The following is a 20,787-nucleotide window of genomic DNA, read 5'->3' on the forward strand; positions in this document are numbered from 1 at the left end:
ATCAGGAATGGTATTTAACGTGTGAATTAATTTTACATCCGCGATATGACGCTGTTGCAGATCGCTACTTTTGTAGTAAGCAACATCATGAGCATGACACGCCTTATCGATAGCGTTTATTGGATACTCACCGGGTTTGGGCTGATTTTGATCATCGAGTCTAATATCTAATCGTGTTCCGGGGCCACAGTAGCTATATCCTGGGAGGTGCTTTTCTCCTGGATACTTTGCCCACGGTATTCCGGGGAGTTTTGATAACTTGGCTGCAATATCACCTCCTCGCTTTTTTTTAAAGCATCCCCGGGTCTAGCAGAAATAAATCTAAATTTCTTTGTACCGCATTGTACACACTTACCAGTAAGTGCCGATCTGTTATTTCTTGTTGTAACGGTTGTCATATCATTTGTGCCAGTACGCACTCTACACTTCACACAATATAAATCCATAATTTATGTATAGAGATATGAATATAATTGATTTTTCGGCGACTAAAACAAGAGAACCAGTTAAGCATGTTGCAGCGTTACCAAACTCGATCCGGATGATTATCATCGGACCATCTGGATCCGGCAAGATGCAATTGTTACTCAATTTAATAATGAGATGGATGAAGTGGGATAAGTTGTATTTAATCGCCCCTAGCGTGGATGATCAACGATGCTACGAGGTGTTGAAAGATTTTAACAAGAATGCATCAGCGATCGCTGAAAAAAATGTTATTGAGTTTATTACAGATATCAGTGATGCACCAGGTATTGATGATATTGATGGCGACGTTAACAATCTAGTCGTGTACGATGATGTTATGTTAGACAATCAAAAAAACCCAGCTAGGATATTTTCCAGAGGCAGGCATAAAAACACCGACGTGATATATGTCACTCAACGATACACTCAGATTCCAAAAGTAATCAGAGACAACTGTAATATTCTTGCTGTATTCAACGGCGTTGATACACACACGCTACGAAATATCTGGCAAACTTGGTGTGGCGGTGACATGGACTTTAATGGTTTTCGAAACTTTTTTAGTCATGCTCAGTCGACCCCACATGGATTTGTAACGATAAATTTACATGATCCTCGGACATGATATCGTATCAAATATTCGGTTAAATTGTAACTAATTTTCATTGTAAATAACTTCTTAGCAGCAGGGGGGGCAATGACATCGACGCGGTCGTCGCTGTGTTTACCGGACGCTGACGACGCTGGGATCGACGCGCAGAAAAGTGTATTAAACCAATTGACGTCACCGTCGTGTAGGATGGACCGTCGTCGTTTTTTTTTTACCGGCGCTGACTACACAGGATCCGCTGAGTGCAGAAATATTAATTAAGCAAAATAACGATTGGACAAAATGTCGGATTCGCCCCCCTGCTGCTCATTCTTTACATTGCTCTTAGGTCCATGAGTTTTCCTTAATCTCCACTGCTTTTGATGTTCTTGAGGATTTTGGCTAGATTATGTGTTTTATACATTCCCCAATTACATTACATTACGAATATTAGCATGTTACCTTGTGAATCCAGCCCTACAAAGAGACAAAAAATCCATGTCTGTATTAGTAGACAAAGAGCAATACGCCTGTCCATTACTTCCCCTGGGCACAGTCCGGTGTCTCCAACAATCCAGCCTATTTTTTGTGTTCCTATGGGCCCATTCAACATTCATTATCGATCTATTATAGGTTGTATGCATTATGTTAAATTTCTGCTAATTCTTGAGTAATTTTGTCTCCTTTCAGGACTTTTTCTTTTAAAACCACCGTCCCACCATGCTATCATTGACCTCATGCAAGGCCATTATGAGTTAACCTAGCTTTGACTTTGTTTCGCTTACCTTTTCTGTTTCGGAACTCTTCTTAGAGAATTTTTGAAGTGCTGCTTGATATTTATGCTTAGTTTTTTCATGTTTAATGCTGTTTTGATAACATTATGGTTTAATTATTAACTAAGCATTGTGCACAAGTTAATAACAGGGCCATAGGTTTCTGATCCAAGACTTTCGCTGTTCTGTTACGACATTGTTTTAGTGACCTAGTAATTTCAGTACAATACTAGTTTCTGCTTTAATTTGTGTATTTGTGTTGTTTCAGCAGAATGTCATTTAAAGGATTTATATACAACTTCAGAGCATGGAAGTCTACCATGACTCATGTTTTGTTTATACTATATACAGTAATACCTCGTGCATTCGCGTTTCTGGATTCATGAATTCATGGATTCATGAAATTTTCATTGGTACCCTCTGCGTACATGTTTTCTTTATTTTATTGAATTGTACCTTCGTTATATGACTTCTGTGACATATGAAGTTTACCTAGTTTACCTTCCTGACAATGACAAAGAAAACGTTAGTCATTAAGTTTACAGTCCCATTCGTTACTTGGTTTTACCTTACTGTGAGTGCAAAAGAAAACGGCAGCCAATGAGTTAGTATAGGGGTAATATTAGTATACATGTACCATACTGTAAATGCGCTAGTGTGGCAAATACCCATTAGGCGATACTGTACTCTATTTTTACGTCAACCATTTATTTATCTTTTTAAGGGTAATGTATTAAGCTAACTTTTAAATGAAATTAAAGTGCTTTGGGAGCATGATTTGGGTTATATTTAGGGTTTAAACCCTAGAAATAAGCATTTATTAGCATTTTTAGTGACTCGTACCAAACATTCGCGCTTCCTCCTGATCCGCGACTGGTTCTGGAACCTAACCTCGCAAATGTTCGAGGTATTACTGTATACACGATTTATGATATGCAGCATCTATAATGCATAGTCAGTGAAAGTCTGAGCTTCCATGTTAGTTCATCACTCATATACTGATTTGACAATTTATGCTAGTAGCTAGTTAGTCACTTACTAATTTGCTAATCTTTGCTTTGTTTTCTCTTCATGTGTCATTTCAGGAGAAATGTTTATGCATGAAATACACATTCAGAGCAATCATCCTTTTGGCATTGAAGGGAATGAAAGACGGAATAAATCAAGGAAGAGAACCTATGGTTCATTGTTGGCAATACCGCTTCATTGAGGAGTATTCCCCAATTTTAGGCAGCCCACTAGGCATAAGTCCCCACCCCCCATATGTCCAAGCATGGCATTTGGGTTGCAAGTCAGGGTGCATGGCTTTCCATTGCGTCCGACTCTTAATACTTTTGTACTGTTACAGGTCGATCAGCTGTCACTGGCAGTCCAAACATTGCCAACCATCCAGCTGACACTGGCAGTCCAGTCATCCCAGCATGGGGACCTTCTCATTTAAATGGTCCAGCCAAATAGTTCATGTGGGGATCTTAGTGATAGATCCATCCATCTAGCCACACTATCAGCGTCATATCATTCAGACATGATTTTTCTCCATTTTAAAGGCGAATTTCGCTTTTCTCCTGACTTAAATCCGATTTTTCTTGATATAGTCCGTTTTTTTTTAATCATCTTCGATCCGATTTTTAAAAAATGGTCTGTTCGGTCCCATTCCGCTACGACCCTTGTAACATATTTGTTCCATATATTAGTTAGCCCACAACTCTCGTAAAGAGTATTCTGATTGTACAAATGTTTAAATTCATCCAATGAATCTTTGTATAATGGAAACTGATGGCTATGAAAAGAAGAAGCGCGCTTGCAGCAACAAAAAAAATGGAGTACCAAGTTGTTGAGAGAGACCATGACACGAGAAGTTTAGATAAGGGTTTTAAAAAACATGGAAATGGGAATGGCTGGAGTGAAAAGTCGACAGAAATTTAGTTGGTCAGTTTATAAGAAAACTACACACTAGAGGACTGGCATTTTGTGACCTCTGCTCTACGTCAATTGCCATTGGAAGATTTTGGAACATGAACCTAAAAAAGAAGCTGCATATGGAAAAATCGAAGTTTTGAAGGCATCTGGAAAAAGTGCAATTAATTACTATAAGAAGAAAGATTTCCTGCATGAGAGAACAGATGTAGCTCTCTGTCAAAATATGCATACTGCATGTTGCCAATACAAGCACCAGCTTGAAAAAGTAAAGGCTCTCATTGAGAAGGAAAAGATTGCACTTAGAGCCAAAAAAGTCAGTGAAAAAGAAAGGCTAAACAAATCGTTGCCAAAGTGGCAAAAGAGCACAACTGGAATATCAACAGGTTGTATCCATTGGAGAAAAAGACAAGTGAATGTATGGGATTATTTGTATATAATTGTTATACTTGGTTGTTTATTTTATGGATTTGTTATGAAAAGAGAGAAGTATAATATATTTGCTGCAAAAATTATTTTGACTTCATCATGATGTGAACACTGACATGCACATGAAATAACTTAAGCACCAATAGTATTGGAGAACATATTCATGTGACAATTCAAGTCAAGTTGAAATTTTTTGGTAAGTTTGTTAGTTTTTCAAATGATTATTTTGTTATATATTATGATCATAAGGTGCACCAGGAGCAGTTTTTTATGATTGTGGTCACTGTCTCACTCTCTTCCATAGACAGGTTGAGAACAGCAGCCATGCAAGATCCTGTTTGGGCTCTCAAGTACCAACTTGAAAGGTACCGTGACCAAGTTGTGACACATGCAAACATCTCTTCCTTTCAATGTGCGCCAGAATACAGGATTTCATGTGTCAGGCCCTTTCTTCTTCGTGGCTGAAAAGTGGGTCATATGCTTGGTGTACTCTGACATCTCAACAGACCAAAGTCACCTCACAGATTACTGGTCAGGAGTTTCAAGCATTCTCTGCGAGCAGTGCATTCAAACGCAATGTTCTGACCTGAGATATACCACCATGACGGCCAATTCTGAGCGTCAGGTAATTCTGCGCAAGGATACGTCATTTCTGTAAACATTGGATCACACGTTATTTTGGGTCAAAAATCCATTTTGTGTCAAGAAAGAACAATCATACTTTTATCAAGGAAAGTTATATTCATAAAGTGTACAAAAATATCCCACATTTCAACTCGAAATGCACATGAAAATGTGATTTCTAAATGTCCACATGAAGACCCACTCCATGGCCTTCTTGAACCGGTAACCCAGAAATCTGATTTACTATGTATCTTTTAGAATCATACAAATAGATACATTATAAAAAAGATGGAAATGTATACCTTAAAACAATACTGTATTTTAATCCAAGTTTCCATTTTTGCAAGATGTCCCACACGTACAAAATCATCTGCTACCCAATGTGTCAACTTGCCACTAGAATATAAATTCTCAAGAAATTCACTGGTGTATAGCCTGTTTCTAAATGCTTAAGTAATTTTTCCCCATCAGCAAGACATTGTAAACACGTTACATCCTATTCATTGTTGTTTCTCTTCCACATAATATATTATTTGTTATAAAATGCTGAACTTTACTAACTTTTTTGCAAGATTGGTTTAGTTTGCTTAATATCTCTTGCCACTTATTGGAATCGTTACATTGAATTTTGTAAAACTAGCCATAAATCTGACCTAATTACTCAACTGAAATGCTGACAGAAACAGTCCAAAGTAATACATTTAATTTCTATTTCCTGATTAATAAATATTCAATACTGTGCGCAGAATAGGCCGACATATCGCAAGTCAGGAAAACACAGGGGTGGTATCCCCTGTGTTCAAAATTAATATTATTTTGAACAGAATATTCTAGTGACAATTGCCTCTTTTCAGATGGTAAGCATTGCTGTATTTTATTTTCGTCAATCGGTCAAATTCAGTATGCGTTTTGCTTTAATACCTTAAGGGCACAGAAATGCCTAACACCATTGTAATAGAAGCTGTTGGCTGGCATACAGTGTCAACCATCTTGAGCCTCCATCTCAGAGATTTGGGTCACAGAGGCAGCCTTGAATCTGGCAGGTCCAGTGTTGGCACTGGATCAATCAACACAGCCTGTATTTGTTGGTGAAGTTTTATAGGTAAGAAGATTTCAGTAATCATCTTCTTAACTGTTTTTTAGCATAATAGGTCAAATGACCCCAAGCTGTGTTGCTTATGTAATTAGGAGAACGGGTTATCATTCACATGGAGATATTCAGCTATTCTTCCTATGAAGAATAAATGAGATAGAGGTCAGGTGCTCAGCATCCCCTTCTTCTATTACTTATTTTCCTAATGTAATGTGATTGGGGAACATATTCGAAGGAGAAAGCCAATTTTTAAGTAAATTATTTCTCCGAGACCACTTACCCAGTCACATTACTTAAAAACTCTCCCAACCACCCCGCCATGTGTGCATTCTCATTAGTGTGTCACTCGGCTAAAAATTAGTGACACCTGGCTGTGCCAAGGTGAGGTAATGAGCAAGAGTTATTGCCCTTTATTTATTTTTTTGTAGACAGGGAAAGACGATTTTTCGTCTTTTAGTAGGGCTGGATTCACAAGGTAGTAGTTTAATATTCCTAATGTAATGTGATTGGGTAAGTATTCTCGGAGAACATAATTTACTTAAAAATTTGCTTTCTTGATTTCTTTTGTATTCTTGATCTTGTGAATCTGGGCTAGATCAGGTATCTCTTGATTTCTTTTGTGCTCTTGTATTGGAATACACTAATTCCTGGGGTTTTTTTTTCATTACAGAGATCTGCTTGTGTGGAAGGTGCTAGATGATAACCCTATTTTATGGGACATTTTTCAGATGTATGCAGGAAGTAAGTTCAGCGCAACCATGTATGTATGTATAATTTATCACTGTATTGATTTAGCTGTTCTACTGGAACTAGGTTCTCAGACAAAAATCTTAATAGGAAAGTAACACTGTAGGCTGTCAGTTATAACCAAAACCATGGTTTGATTTTGTTTACTTTGGTGTTTTACAGAACAGCAACACAAGTTGGTCATTTAGTTCCAAGCCTACTGGAGTTTACCATAGGAGGGAAAAGAAAATTATACAAGATAGACAGGTCAGGTCAGGACAGGTCATAAGTTTTCCCCAAAAAATCTGGAGTTTTGGCTGCTGTAACTAAAAATAAAGGAACCTTTAGACAACTTCTAAAACACGACTAAACAAAATTTGAGCACATTTGATAGAAAGCATTCTGGCATGAAAGGCTTCATGTAAATGATGCCATTTTGTCATCAAAAATGGCCACTTTTACTTAAAATAGGAGAGAAACTTTCAATTATTTTTTCTTTAAGATTATTGAACAGAATTAGACCTAATTTGATTAAACTTCATGAAAACCAAATTTAAATTTAGCAAAATATTTAAAGAGTTTTAAATATTTATAAATGATGATGTTCCACTGTCAAATATGGATAGTAAAACCATAAATGACTTCTCTATATAAACTTGTACATGTGTATTGTCATCAAAACTGTACATGAGTATTGTCATCAAAACTGTACATGTGTATTGTCATCAAAACTGTACATGTGTATTGTCATCAAAACTGGCCACTGTTACTTAATAAAGACAAAAGTGCATGATGACTTTCACTTATTGTCCTGACCCCTGTTTAAATTAATTTTCTCAAAATTTCTCCTCAGATTAAGGTCTGACATTATCTTTCCTTGTCACTTCTATCAGGATTGGGATTTTTGTAAGAGGGAGAGATAGAAGAAGGTATAAAATATACTTCTATAGTTGTAGAAGTGTACACCTGCAAATCTGGGTATTCATGATAGAAGATTTTAAGATATACTCAGATTTCTTTTAGAAATTAAACAGAACATTCTGAAGACTGTTCTGATGTTAAAACTGTTAAGATGTTTTCAACCTGGAGATATCAACGTGAAAATCCCAAATTGAGAAAGAAAATTGAAGTCAAATTTTACATCAGGGTGTGTAGATGTGCAAAATGCATCCAATTTTCATTTGATGTGCATACCTATTCCATGATGGATGCACTGTATGCATGTCAGAAATCTTGCACTCAAAACAGAATTGAGAATTGTGGGTTTATGTCATTTTACATCTGACAGTCACAAATGCGTACTGAAGACAAAATGTACTGAAGTAACAGATTGCCTTCAATGGTTTATTAGAATATGACAATGTCAAGCACATTTCTTTTATAGCAGTCACCAGGTGCTGACATTTAATATGCATCTTCAACATCAAAAGCATCAAAAGCTACAGTGATCTTTGAAAGGATCATCCAAATGTTCCAGGATGACACCGTCAAGCACATTTTCATTTGTAACAAACACACCGACAACCAACATTAAATATGTCATCTGATTGCAGACTAACATAACTAATAGAAAATTGATGATTTGTAATTAATATACAGTTTTACTTTAATGATACCATTGTTTTTTGTGAAACCTTCCAGGACTGGAAATGTGGTCAGTACTTGTAACCTCATTGAGAAACAGAAGTAGGTCGCATGTTGACTTTTAAAAAAATTGGATGATGGAAGCGAGATTTTCTAAATTGGTGATGCAGACATGTCAGGATCATAAACTGAGTTAAAATGACAGCCCCACAAAAGAGAATATAAAAAAAAAATTGTAAACGAGAAAAATTATTTAGGTTAAATGTTTAAAATGATGATTGTAAGGTATTTTCAATAACCTATAAAGAGCTAAAAGAGTACATTTGAAACCCAGTATTTATGCAGCACCTTGCCAAACATTAGAATTAGGAACACTGATTTACAGGTTGTGTTCTATTGAAAAACAAGTTTATAGAACTCAGACCTGTCATTGTTGATGTGAATACTAGTCTCCATGCCTACCAAACTCAACTCATGCCTACAAAAATCATCAATTTATACCAAAACCATCCCATGTCAAGATCATCATGTACCTTCCCAAATCATCCCATGCCTACCAAAATCATCCATTGCCAAATTCACCCCATGCCTACCAAAATCATCTTATGTCAGAATCACCCCATGCCTACCAAAATCATCTAATGCCAAATTCATCCCATGGCTACCAAAATCATCCAGTGCCAAGTTCATCCCATGCCTACCCAAATCATCCTATGTCAGAATCATGCCATGCCTACCAAAATCATCCAATGCCAAAGTCATCCCATGCCTACCAAAATCATCCCATACCAAAGTCATCCCAAGCCTACCAAAATCATCTCATCAATGTTCAAAGGAAAAATGTTTTGACATCAGCCCAGGGCTGCTGACTAAAAAAAGATCACAATGCAAACTCAAGTTCCACAAGCCCAGACTCCAATTTCCATATGCCCAAATTTTCCCCTTTTTTAATATTATTTGTCACAAAACTTAGTGATTGCTGGACTTCAAATATGAAAAGATAAAAGCAAAATCAAAAGCAAAAGCAAAGTCTTTTTTTGGATCTCAAAAAATTTCACTTAGAGCAATGCTTTCCTTTAGGTCTCGAGGTCGGCCATTGTCTGATTGCTCTAACCATTTCCATCTTAATCAGTGGGTCAACAGTGTTTATTTCTAATTAACATCTGAGGCATGTCTTGATTTATAGTTTCTGTTTATATTTTTGTTGTTCATAGGTGCATCTTAATATGTTTGCCCAGTGGTTCAATACACTAGTGTAAGCATGAACAAAGGAAAACTGATTTATTTTTCCTTAAACTTTAACTTGAAACAGTTCAATGAACACAATAATAATTAAAGAAGACCATAACAAATTCCTAATTAAGTGGTTTTGCCAAAATAATTTTTAGTCAGGCTTTCCTTTTTATCTCACTAAAGAAGCAACTATAATCAACAACTCAGAAGCCAACACAGCCACATTTGATCCCTTTATTACTTATAATACCTCTATAAACATTTGGCATTTGGCCTAAACTCTCCAGATTACAATAATAGAATAATCAGTTAACAGCTAACCTCAGTTGCATTACATGACATGCATCATTGCACTGGTTGTAGCAATTGCTGTAACAGTTCTGGTACCCACTAAATGGGTTCTGGCTGGTTTCCAGCACATGAATATCCAAATATTATTATAGAATCACTTGTATATTAAAGCCATGTAAGCACTAGTTATAGTAACCTAGGTAATCTGTTCCCCAGCCATAAATCATGTACTTCGCTTTGACACAAAGTTTGCAGATTTTGACAGAAGGATGATAAGTCGACAATCTTCATAAGAGTAAGGAGCTTACATGGGGATAAATATTACAAATTTACTAGTCTTTCAACATGATCAATCTTGAAAATAAATTTCCACATTTCATAAGCGCATCAAAGTTTTCTCATTAAATTAGATTTTTTTGGACAAGCCCATTGAGCATCTCACTTAGAATATATGAGGAGCCTGATCTGATCTTAGATATGCCATGGGCATCGGGCTATCAGATTTCTTTGGTACTGCCCATGCCAATCAAAATCATCCCATGCCTACCAAGTAACATTTGATTAAAATAGCTTTTACTCATGCACCATATTAGGAACATTTATCTTTATAAAAAAAATGCCTGAAGCACCCTGTTATCGATTAGTCAGAAAATTTGCACTAACTTTAATAAAACATTACCTGTGCTGTGTACTGGATCATTTAGTTTCATTTTCTCAAATCTTAAACATTATTGTAATTAGGAAAATTACTTAATGGTCTGAGCTCTATCATTAACTTATCAGAATCTGCCAAATTATTTTATTTTATCTCAAATTAGTTTTATATCAGTATAATAATTTTATAGTATTCTTTATTGGGTATGAGAATTCACTTTGTACTGGTAATACCTTCCTTTTATCAGTATTATACTGTGCATATATATATATATATATATATATATATATATATATATATATATATATATATATATATATATATATATATATTTATATTTATATATATTCTTTTCTTCACAGACTCCCTCATCATGTGTCGATGTTCTCCAGTGCTGAGGTCTCTAACTGCCACATTGATCAATCATTTTGATTCTTCTCGAGAAAGGTTGGCACAAAATTCTCCCAAACATGTGGAGTGTACATGTATTCTCATCCGATGTTTGGCAAAGGTAATCCTATTACTATTAACATAGCACTTGTTTAAATTTGCAAAGAATTTTCACACTAGATTTTATTATATCCCTTATATAAAGGTTTCACATCTGTCTTTGCCATGCATTCTGTCATTATCTAATGGAACACATGTTATAATAGTCTTTCCCATTGTCTTGACTGTCACTATCGTCTGATTTGGAATTACGGATGAATGAGACATTTCCCATCTTAAGGAGAATGAGGTTCAAATGCATGAAAAATATTCAAAAAAGCATTTGAAATTATGGACAAATGAGGTAATCCCATCTTTACAGGAATGTTTGATTAGATGAAAATGTTTGTATCGAGTGCTACTTTTACATTGGGATTAAAATGGGCAAAGACAAGCAAATCTTATGTTTACTTTATGATAATGGTAGTTTTCTCCCTATGAGAAGCACTCCTTAGTCCAAGCAAGCTATATGTTGCCCCTGGCTCAGTTCGGGTATGTAAGTAGGAAAGTGCACAAAAGTTTGCACAGATCTCTCTTGCAAAACATTTAACCAACAAATTGTATAAACCGTTAAGTCAGTTTCTGGCCACTTCACAGATATGTTCTACAAATATGGTAAGTTGTTGGTACTGTACAAAGCTTAAATCTAGTTCAAGGTGCACTGTGTGTTTCTCAGTCACAGGTACTAAAATACCAAAAATTCTTCTCATAAATGTTCCGATAGAAACACTGTATATAATCACTTCCTCTCACTGAGACTTGTAAGATATATATATATATATATATATATATATATATATATATATATATATAAAATCTCACACACTGTGTATGTGGTTTAAGTGTAGTATAGTGTTATCATTTTGCTTATAATTTGGTGATTACCTTGAAATGTGCTTGAATTTGAGGTCGGTTCTAAGAAGTACTGGGAAAGTACTTGAAAGTGCTCAGTAGTCTTTAAAAATAAAGGAAAAAAGTTAATCTTAAAAGGTCAGAAACTTACTGGAATTGTACTTTATTGTTGTTGGGCATAATCAAACTTTAGTTGGGTTGCTTATGTGCTTAGTAGTACTCAGTCATATTTGGGATTGTAACCACTTCATGACGTTTAAATGAATGGATAACATCTTGTCCTGTATGCTGACTGGACTATTAAATCTGCTGTTTAAATAAATGGGTAACATCTTGTCCTGTGTGCTGATTGGGCTATTTAATCTGATGTTCAAATGAATGAATGACATCTTATCCAGTGTGATGACTGTTTAAATTAATAACAAAATATCAGTTAAGTACGGATTTTCAGATGCTATGAATGAGTAAGGAGGCTAAGTGATAAATAAGGAGATGTGTGTTGTTAGTCAAGTGAAATTGATGTTCAAGCAGTGACTAAAAGAGCTCTGGCCTCTCCATCATAAATCTTTTCAACAACTGGTCAGAATATTTTAGAGTACGATTTGGAGTTGAGTTTTGTTTTGTGATGGAGAAACATGAAGTCAGATTATGACTTTGTTGAACAAAGAAGTCACCCCACACCCACCCTAACCCAAGAATAGGAAAACAGAAGTCTAACCCTCAACAGAAATTTAAATCTATGATAGACGAAAAACAAATGAAAGATGCAATTACTTTTAATGAAAATGTAGCTCGACCTAATATAATATTCTACTGTCTTGCATAGCTATTGTAGGTAATTTCTGTTTTTGCATTACAGAGTCATCTACTTCCTCATCCACTGGGTCTGACATCAGAGTTGTTTCCCATTGTTACTTCATTTGAAGCCTATTTGCTTCTCCTTACAGTTTGGAGGTACATGAAGGTGAGGCTTGTTTTGAATATCTTCATTATATACTTAGATTGAGGCATATGTATTCCATTTTTCTATTCATCTCAATATCATTTGTGCATAACCACTTAGACACCTCTTAATGTATAGTGGATTATTGTTGGGTGATTACGAATGTGACCTGAGTTCATAAACCTCTTGATGTAAAAGGGATAGTTCTTGGGTGGTTGGGGATGGAGTCTAGGTCCATGAACTTCTTGATGTACAAGGGATTGTTTTTGAGTGATTGGGGATGGAGTCTTGGTCCATGAACCTCTTGATGTACAAGAGATTATTCCTGGGTGACTGGAGATGGCATCTGGGTCCATGAACCTCTTGATATGCAAGGGATTGTTCTTGGGTGGTTGGGGATGGAGTCTTGGTCCATGAACCTCTTGATGTACAAGAGATTATTCCAGGGTGATTGGAGATGGTATCTGGGTCCATGAACCTCTTGATATACAAGGGATTGTTTTTGAATGATTGGGGATGGAATCTGGGTGTGTGAACTTCTTAATGTACAAGTGATTATCCTTGGGTAACAGTGACTTTCAAGTACCTGGATAACTTCCTTAAAAAATACATGGCACATACTCCTTTTCTATATGAAATAAACAGCTTTATCTCACTTTTCACCAAATTGGATTTCTGGTGAATTGAGAAAAGTCAGATCATATCCCTTCTTGACGCCATTGACTGGAATTTCGGACCCATCTCGGTCTTTTTTGTCTCCCTTGAATATGAACCTCAAACTGTTGAGCTTTCAAGGTCAATCTCAAACACTAAGTCAGATTCTGTGAGGGTGTTTCTGCAACTCCTAGTTTCACTAAACTTGGTAGCAAATTTGATTCTCTTAGGCCACGTCTGTCTGTCTACAGATTACATTGCTCGCTGAGGTTTCCATTTTCTGGTTATCAGTGCATTTTGATCTTGACTGAGTTAGAACAGTTCCTGTATCATTGCCAAGACAAATAATGGCAGGAATTTCACATGAGAAGCCCAATCAGATGGTATGAATTGTATGGATGCCAGTTTGTTTGTCAGGGGGTGCGAGGTTGCTAAGTGACAACTGGAGCCCTCAGAGGGAAGTTTTTAATTTTTACCTCTTGCAAATGAAGGGTATAATGAACACAGTTCAATCACTTTCACAGGTATTTCATCCCTGCCTGGAGAGGCTTTTTTTCACACCTGGCTCTTGTCAAGAGAGCCTTGTCTAGAAAAGAGTTCAACCTTCAATCATGGAGAGAATCTCATGAGCAAGAAGGCCTTCCACTTTGAAAGCCTACCAAAAGAAGTGGTATTCAGTAACAGATTCAAAGATCACATTGTCCCCTTGTATGTCTTGATCACTCAGATGACTGACTTTCTTAGCAGATTTTTTTTAGGAGAAAATTTTAGCTCTGGTTACTGTCAGGAATAGTGCTAATTTCTCCTTTGTATATGTTCTTTGATTATAGTAAATGATGCAGATTGTTGTTGGAGTATTTTAAACAGAGATTAAAACTCATACAATTCAGTCATAAAGTAAACAGTTTGAATAAAGTTAGTTAAAAATGCCATTTATTAACACAGTCGTTGTAAGATAATTGTTCAGCAAAGATTCTGGTTGTTAAAGTTTTGAAAAAAGGTTTTTGTTTTAAAAAGACAGTATTTTCAGATAGAAAACTATGAGGATGATGCAATACTTTTGATGGAATTCTGAGTATTTTTGTTTTACTGATTTTTTAAAATGGGATTTCACATTTTATAGATTTCTTTGTTGCCTTAAACAAAATATTTAAAGACAGTGAACAATCATCTTTCTATGGAAAGAAAAGGAAGAATTCTTCCCTCAACCATGAATTAAAAAAAAATACCCATAACCTCCCACATCTGCAGTCTAACCACTTAGGCTACCAAGCGGTCTTACAGTTGAATGTAATTATGTCACCATATGTACAAGTTAGATTGGAAACATAATAAAATGATTGAATGCTAGTCAGAATAGATGTCTGTACAACAACTCTCATGCCAGGAGAGAAAAAAAACCTCCAGATTTTTAGGTTTGTTCCATGCCTTCTTAATATCTCCTGATTTTTGCAGAGAACTCCCAATTATTACATTACCATATTTACTGTGTATATTGGGACACAATAAAATATTAATTTTGTTTCCTGTCCCAGAACTTATGGTGAAACTTTTTTCACCTAGTTCATATGTCTCAATACTTAAGAAATGAAATAAAATTGTATTGAATTTGTGCCCCCCCCCTCCAATAAAATAGATAAACAAAACGCTTATCCAATAATTAAAAGAAAGAAACTAACCTTGTATTGTTATCATTTATTCTTTTTTATTCATCATGAGCATTAAAGAATAAAATATATCCACGAATTCCGCATACCGGTTATGTAGTATATGTTTCTATACTGTAGTGTGTATCGCTTATGTCTGATAACACACGATATGTTGTTCATTGACATGATGATTGAGAAACAAATCATGTTTGTTTGTGCTCAAAGGTTTGAATATGTTATCCAGCTGAAAAATGGATCCAACAGAATCTCCAACGAGAGGGAAATAATCAACCGATATCCTGAAGACAACTGCCATTCACACATGACACAGTGTTAGGTGCAAATTAACCAAAATTGAATTATATCCAGGTCAGCTGTACAACATTATCTCACAAACTAGAAACCTTATTTGAAAACACATTCACTTGAGTGCAACTGACAATCTTTTTGGTATCACGGGTTACAAAAGTATAATTAAAGCAAGTTATTGTTGTGTCTACTGTTTACCCACAGGCATCATTGCCAGTTTTTAATAATTATAACTATAGATGCCAAGCACATAGAAGTCTGGGTGGTGAATAAACACAACTGGCAATGAGCAGTAAACTCATTATTTGAACTTACCAACAGGACATCAAAGACAAAGGTTATTTTTATTACAAGGCAAACCAACCTCAGAAGCTGACATTGGATGCTTGAAGCTGGTTTTTCTTTTTTCTGTTTTTAAAGGATATCAATACAAAGGTTATTTTATTGTAAAGCAAGCTGACTTTGGAAGCCGACATTGGATTCTTTTAAGTGTGCCGATTTATTTTTTAAATTTTTTTTTTTAATATACAAATACGGCCAAGATATGGAAGCTAACTTTGGTTCCTTTTCACCATTATTCACAGGAATTTTGAAAATAAATTGAAACAATGGTACAAATTTTAAAGTGACAAAATATAATGTTTTGTGCACAGACAGCCATGACCTTGCATCAGCCAGAAGATTTGGAGAAAATAAAATCATCTGATGAATGCGTGAAGGCCAGAAGAGAAGCAGACAATTTTGCAAACGAGAGGGAAATTATCAACTGATATCTTGAAGACAACTGCCATTCATGCATGACATAGTGTTAGGTGCAAAATAACCAAGATTGAATTATGTCCAGGTCAACTGTAGGACAGTATCTCACAAATGAAAATCATTCTTTGAAAATACATTCACTTGAATGCAAGCAGAGCCATGGAGAGCGATCATGGGCCCAGGGGTAAGAAACACCCGGGGCTCTCATAGATCTTATTGAAACAAAGTTTTTCTTTTATAAAATAATAAAGTGTTGTTCGGCACAGGCCCCGGGGATATATCCCTGGTTGACTTCCCCCTCTTGTCGGCCCAGAGTGCAAGTGACAATCTTTTTGCTAGGACGGGTTGCAAAAATATCATTAAAGCAAGTTATTGCTGTGTATACTATTTATCCACATACATCAGTGCCCGTTTGTATTAATTATAACTACAGATGCCATGCACATAGAAGCCCAGGTGGTGAATAAACACAACTGGCAGTGAACAGTAAACTCATTATTTGAACTTACAATCAGGACATCAAAGACAAAGGTTATTTTTATTACAAAGCAAGCCAACCTTGGAAGCCAACTTTGAATGCTTTGAAGCCTGTATTTCTTTTTTTTTTTTAAAGGATATCAATACAATTGTTATTTTATTACAAAGCAAACTGACTTTGGATTCTTTTAAATGTGCCGATTGATTTTCTTATTATTTTTGTTGTTATTGAATATACAAAGATGGCTGAGACATGGGAGCTGACTTTGATTCCTTTTCACTGGTATTCACTAGAATTTTGAAAATGAATCAAAATTTTTAAAGTGACTCAATATAGTGCTTTGTGCACGGACATCGATGACCCAGCGTCACCCAGAAGATTTGGAGAAAATAGAATTATTTGATGAATTCATGGAGATCAGAAGAGATGGAGATGATTTTGCAGACAATATGATCATTAACATGGATGAAATTCTAGTCTACTTTGATCTCATTCCTAGATGGACTGATGATAAGATGGGGGTCAAAAGTTAATTGTGAGAATTAATACAATTGGTGCAGATTTTTTTTAAAATCTGACTAGTCCTTGCAGTTTCTGTTTTAGGTCATGTGTTGCCTCTAAAGATAATTTTTCATTGTTATGAGAAAGCTAAAATAAATATTCATGCACCGAAAGAATGGATTGTACATGTGCAGGAAAAGGGTTTAAAATTAAATTTCATTTGGAGTGCATTTTCTGACGTAATTATCGAATGATTAAAAAGGTGTCTCACAACTTACGACTCGAGAAAACAATGTTTTTCCAGAACATAGTGTACAAAGAAATTACTTTCAAAATTAATTTATGGTGTCCCAATAAAAAGTGTCCCAACAGATATGGTAAATATATTTCTCCTAAAAAAAATCCTACATAAATATATATATCTTATGCAGTCCATAGAAGCCATGTTCTATTTTATCACCCATGAATATCAGTGATAAAATAATTATCACACTTCAAAAAAAAATTCTTCTGTAAATAGAATGTTATTCATATCATTTTAAGGGATTTTTTAAAACCCTGCAACAATGCTAAAATCAGATAATAAACCACAACAAAAAAATAAACCACCACAATAAAATTGTAAGCAATTAGTTTCAATCACAGGAATGTTCAGACTGAATGCTGTAGCATCTACATTCCCACCAAAGAAACATACAGGAGTGAACATCTGACATTACTGTATTTTGTATATACAATATTAATTACAGTCATTTAAATTAAAAGAAGGAACAAAGAAACATACCATGCAGCTTATGTGCCCTCAAAAAAACTAATTCACAATAAATATTTTATTTAGTAAACAATGTTAAAAACCTTTTGAGTTGAAAATAAGGAAATAAGGTGGGATATAAAAAGTGAGGAAAATAGTTGCCACATGTACAGTAGCTTAAGACTGCATATTTACAACAAAATAAGGCATCATTTATTTGCCAATGATCAATTGCTGGTACTTACATAACACACACTGTGGAACATGGTTTCTTTGAATTATGTCTGAGGGCCAGTCCTTTTCACAAAATAATTGCAATGATAAGGATTTACTGTTAGTCACACTGGCTTTCTTGTTGGTCTACTTAAGAATAACCTTCAGCTGTTGTGCAGTTTGGCCACAGCTGACCAGAATATGAAAAGACAACATGTCCTAGGGGAAAATAAGGCATGTCACGAGGAGAATTTCACATGCATTGCACCCGGAAGATCAGTCAGTATTTAGTGTCATTGAGGCTTAAAAATGCTGCAATCTCCCTACTCAGCTTTTGAAACAATGACAGGTATGCAGTAGCAGTACATGATAATTTGTTACACCTTACTGAAAGTTGGTTTAACTTAACGGAAAAATATTGACTGCATTACTGAGATGGTCTTGGTAGAATTGGCAGGTTTGTATGTCCCAGACACTGTGGTTCTCACACAGGAAGGCATTCCAAGCATCCACACTCAGCTGGTGAAATTACATATGAGATAATCAAGCAACCCAAAGCCAAAACCAAACCGGTTAGTGATGTCATAGTCATCTTCAAATTGGAAGGGTGAACAACACGGCTATAAGGATAATGTAAAGTGTGCCTGCTAGGCAAATGGTGCTAGATAATATAGCTGGGTTTAGGATGGTTCTAGGTTCAAGTCTTAGTCCAGACTCAAATTTCTTTCCTTGAGATATTTTAGATATTGAGATAAAATCTGACAATTCAAAACCATTCAGTATAATAGCCTTTCACTTTGAGTCTCAGAAAGGGTTGTTCTGTCAGATGGAGCTGTGAGGTCATGTCTTAAACAGTAAAGTGATTGTGTAATAAATGCTGACCAGGATACATAGTCGGATAGTTAAGGTAGTAAATGACTTGACTTGGCTGGGATATCCTACATCCAGTCTTGATCCAGCAATTCATATCTCCCCTGTGACAATACAAATTAATTTTAAATCAGTTTTTCTCCTTTTTATAGGAAAACCCACCTACAGAGGATCCAGAGGAAGTCAGTAGGAGAAGTAAGAACTATAGATATTAGCCATTATTTATTTAAACTTGATTCTTAGAACTCCCGTGTTCTTTTACACCTAAGGTGGCTACAATGCAGAGAATTTCTATAACAGAGGGTTTTCTAGACAGATCTTTTTGAATCAGGAATAAGATTATATTCTAGTTCATTACCAGTCCAAAATGTTAACACATCTACATATATTTTTGTAGTTCACCTGGATGTAAAGCCAGCTGGACTTATGGTATGGTACTGCATTCAGTATGTGTTATCCTTCATGTATTTTAGCTTCTTTTCAAAACCTTTTGGCTAATTTCAAGTAACCATTTTACTTAACTTTCATTTACTGTTATATCTTTGATTGAATGCACTTCTCTTATTCTTGAAATATTTATTTTGTATTTGTATTGTACTTCACAAAACATCTTTACCATATTTAGTGTCTTATACTTAATGATTTCTTAATGTTGCTGAACAAATGTGGAAGGGGCATATAATGTTACTCTGTCTGTCCCGTTAAGTTTAGCATGTAAATGGGCCTTTTTGTTTCATCAATACTTTTAGTTTTATTCAATATCAAATGTTTTCTTTTCAGTCTGCGACCAAAGACACCTGGAGCCAGTTAGAGCAATCCTACACAATAATATTGAACATGCAGGCAACTTGTATTCTCGATTCTTTCCCCCAGTCAGGCCACAGCTGAATTAATCCATTCTCATATTCTCTTGGGAACATTTTGATTTCAATAAAGAACTTCTTAATTATTTGTGAGTTTTTGTTATCTTCTCAGAAATCTCTGCATACTTAATGGCATTTGATAACTCCTCATCTTTACCATTTTTAATGGCCCTGCCATGCATATGGCAAGTATGTATATAGTTAGCTTTACCATTTTTAATGGCCCTGCCATGCATATGGCAAGTACGTATAAAGTTAGCTTTACCATTTTTAATGGCCCTGCCATGCGTATGGCAAGTACATATATAGTTAGCTTTACCATTTTTAATGGCCCTGCCATGCATATGGCAAGTATGTATATAGTTAGCTTTACCATTTTTAATGGCCCTGCCATGCATATGGCAAGTATGTATATAGTTAGCTTTACCATTTTTAATGGCCCTGCCATGCATATGGCAAGTACGTATAAAGTTAGCTTTACCATTTTTAATGGACCTGCCATGCATATGGCAAGTATGTATATAGTTAGCTTAACCATTTTTAATGGCCCTGCCATGCATATGGCAAGTATGTATATAGTTAGCTTAACCATTTTTAATGGCTCTGCCATGCATATGGCAAGTATGTATAAAGTTAGCTTTACCATTTTTAATGGCCCTGCCATGCATATGGCAAGTACGTATACATTTAGCTTTACTATTTTTAATGGCCCTGCCATGCATATGGCAAGTATGTATATAGTTAGCTTAACCATTTTTAATGGCTCTGCCATGCATATGGCAAGTATGTATATAGTTAGCTTAACCATTTTTAATGGCCCTGCCATGCATATGGCAAGTATGTATATAGTTAGCTTTACCATTTTTAATGGCTCTGCCATGCATATGGCAAGTATGTATATAGTTAGCTTTACCATTTTTAATGGCCCTGCCATGCATATGGCAAGTATGTATATAGTTAGCTTAACCATTTTTAATGGCCCTGCCATGCATATGGCAAGTATGTATATAGTTAGCTTAACCATTTTTAATGGCCCTGCCATGCATATGGCAAGTATGTATATAGTTAGCTTTA

General features: G+C 35.5%; 1 protein-coding gene across 1 annotated transcript in view; it reads left to right on the plus strand.

The window, feature by feature from the left end:
* LOC149778476 (integrator complex subunit 5-like) overlaps positions 1-19,799 on the plus strand; it is a 104,452-nt gene extending 84,653 nt beyond the window's left edge. The window contains exons 18-22 of the mRNA XM_089939340.1: positions 6,564-6,634; positions 10,745-10,893; positions 12,583-12,687; positions 19,003-19,045; positions 19,631-19,799. Of these exons, the coding sequence (XP_089795466.1) occupies positions 6,564-6,634; positions 10,745-10,893; positions 12,583-12,687; positions 19,003-19,045; positions 19,631-19,743 (481 nt within the window). The 3' untranslated portion in view covers positions 19,744-19,799. The remainder of the gene's footprint in view (positions 1-6,563; positions 6,635-10,744; positions 10,894-12,582; positions 12,688-19,002; positions 19,046-19,630) is intronic.
* The last annotated feature ends 988 nt before the right edge of the window (positions 19,800-20,787 follow it).

Source organism: Sinohyriopsis cumingii, chromosome 17, assembly GCF_028554795.1.
Source record: "Sinohyriopsis cumingii isolate HCF-2022 chromosome 17, ASM2855479v2, whole genome shotgun sequence".
NCBI classification, from domain to species: domain Eukaryota; kingdom Metazoa; phylum Mollusca; class Bivalvia; order Unionida; family Unionidae; genus Sinohyriopsis; species Sinohyriopsis cumingii.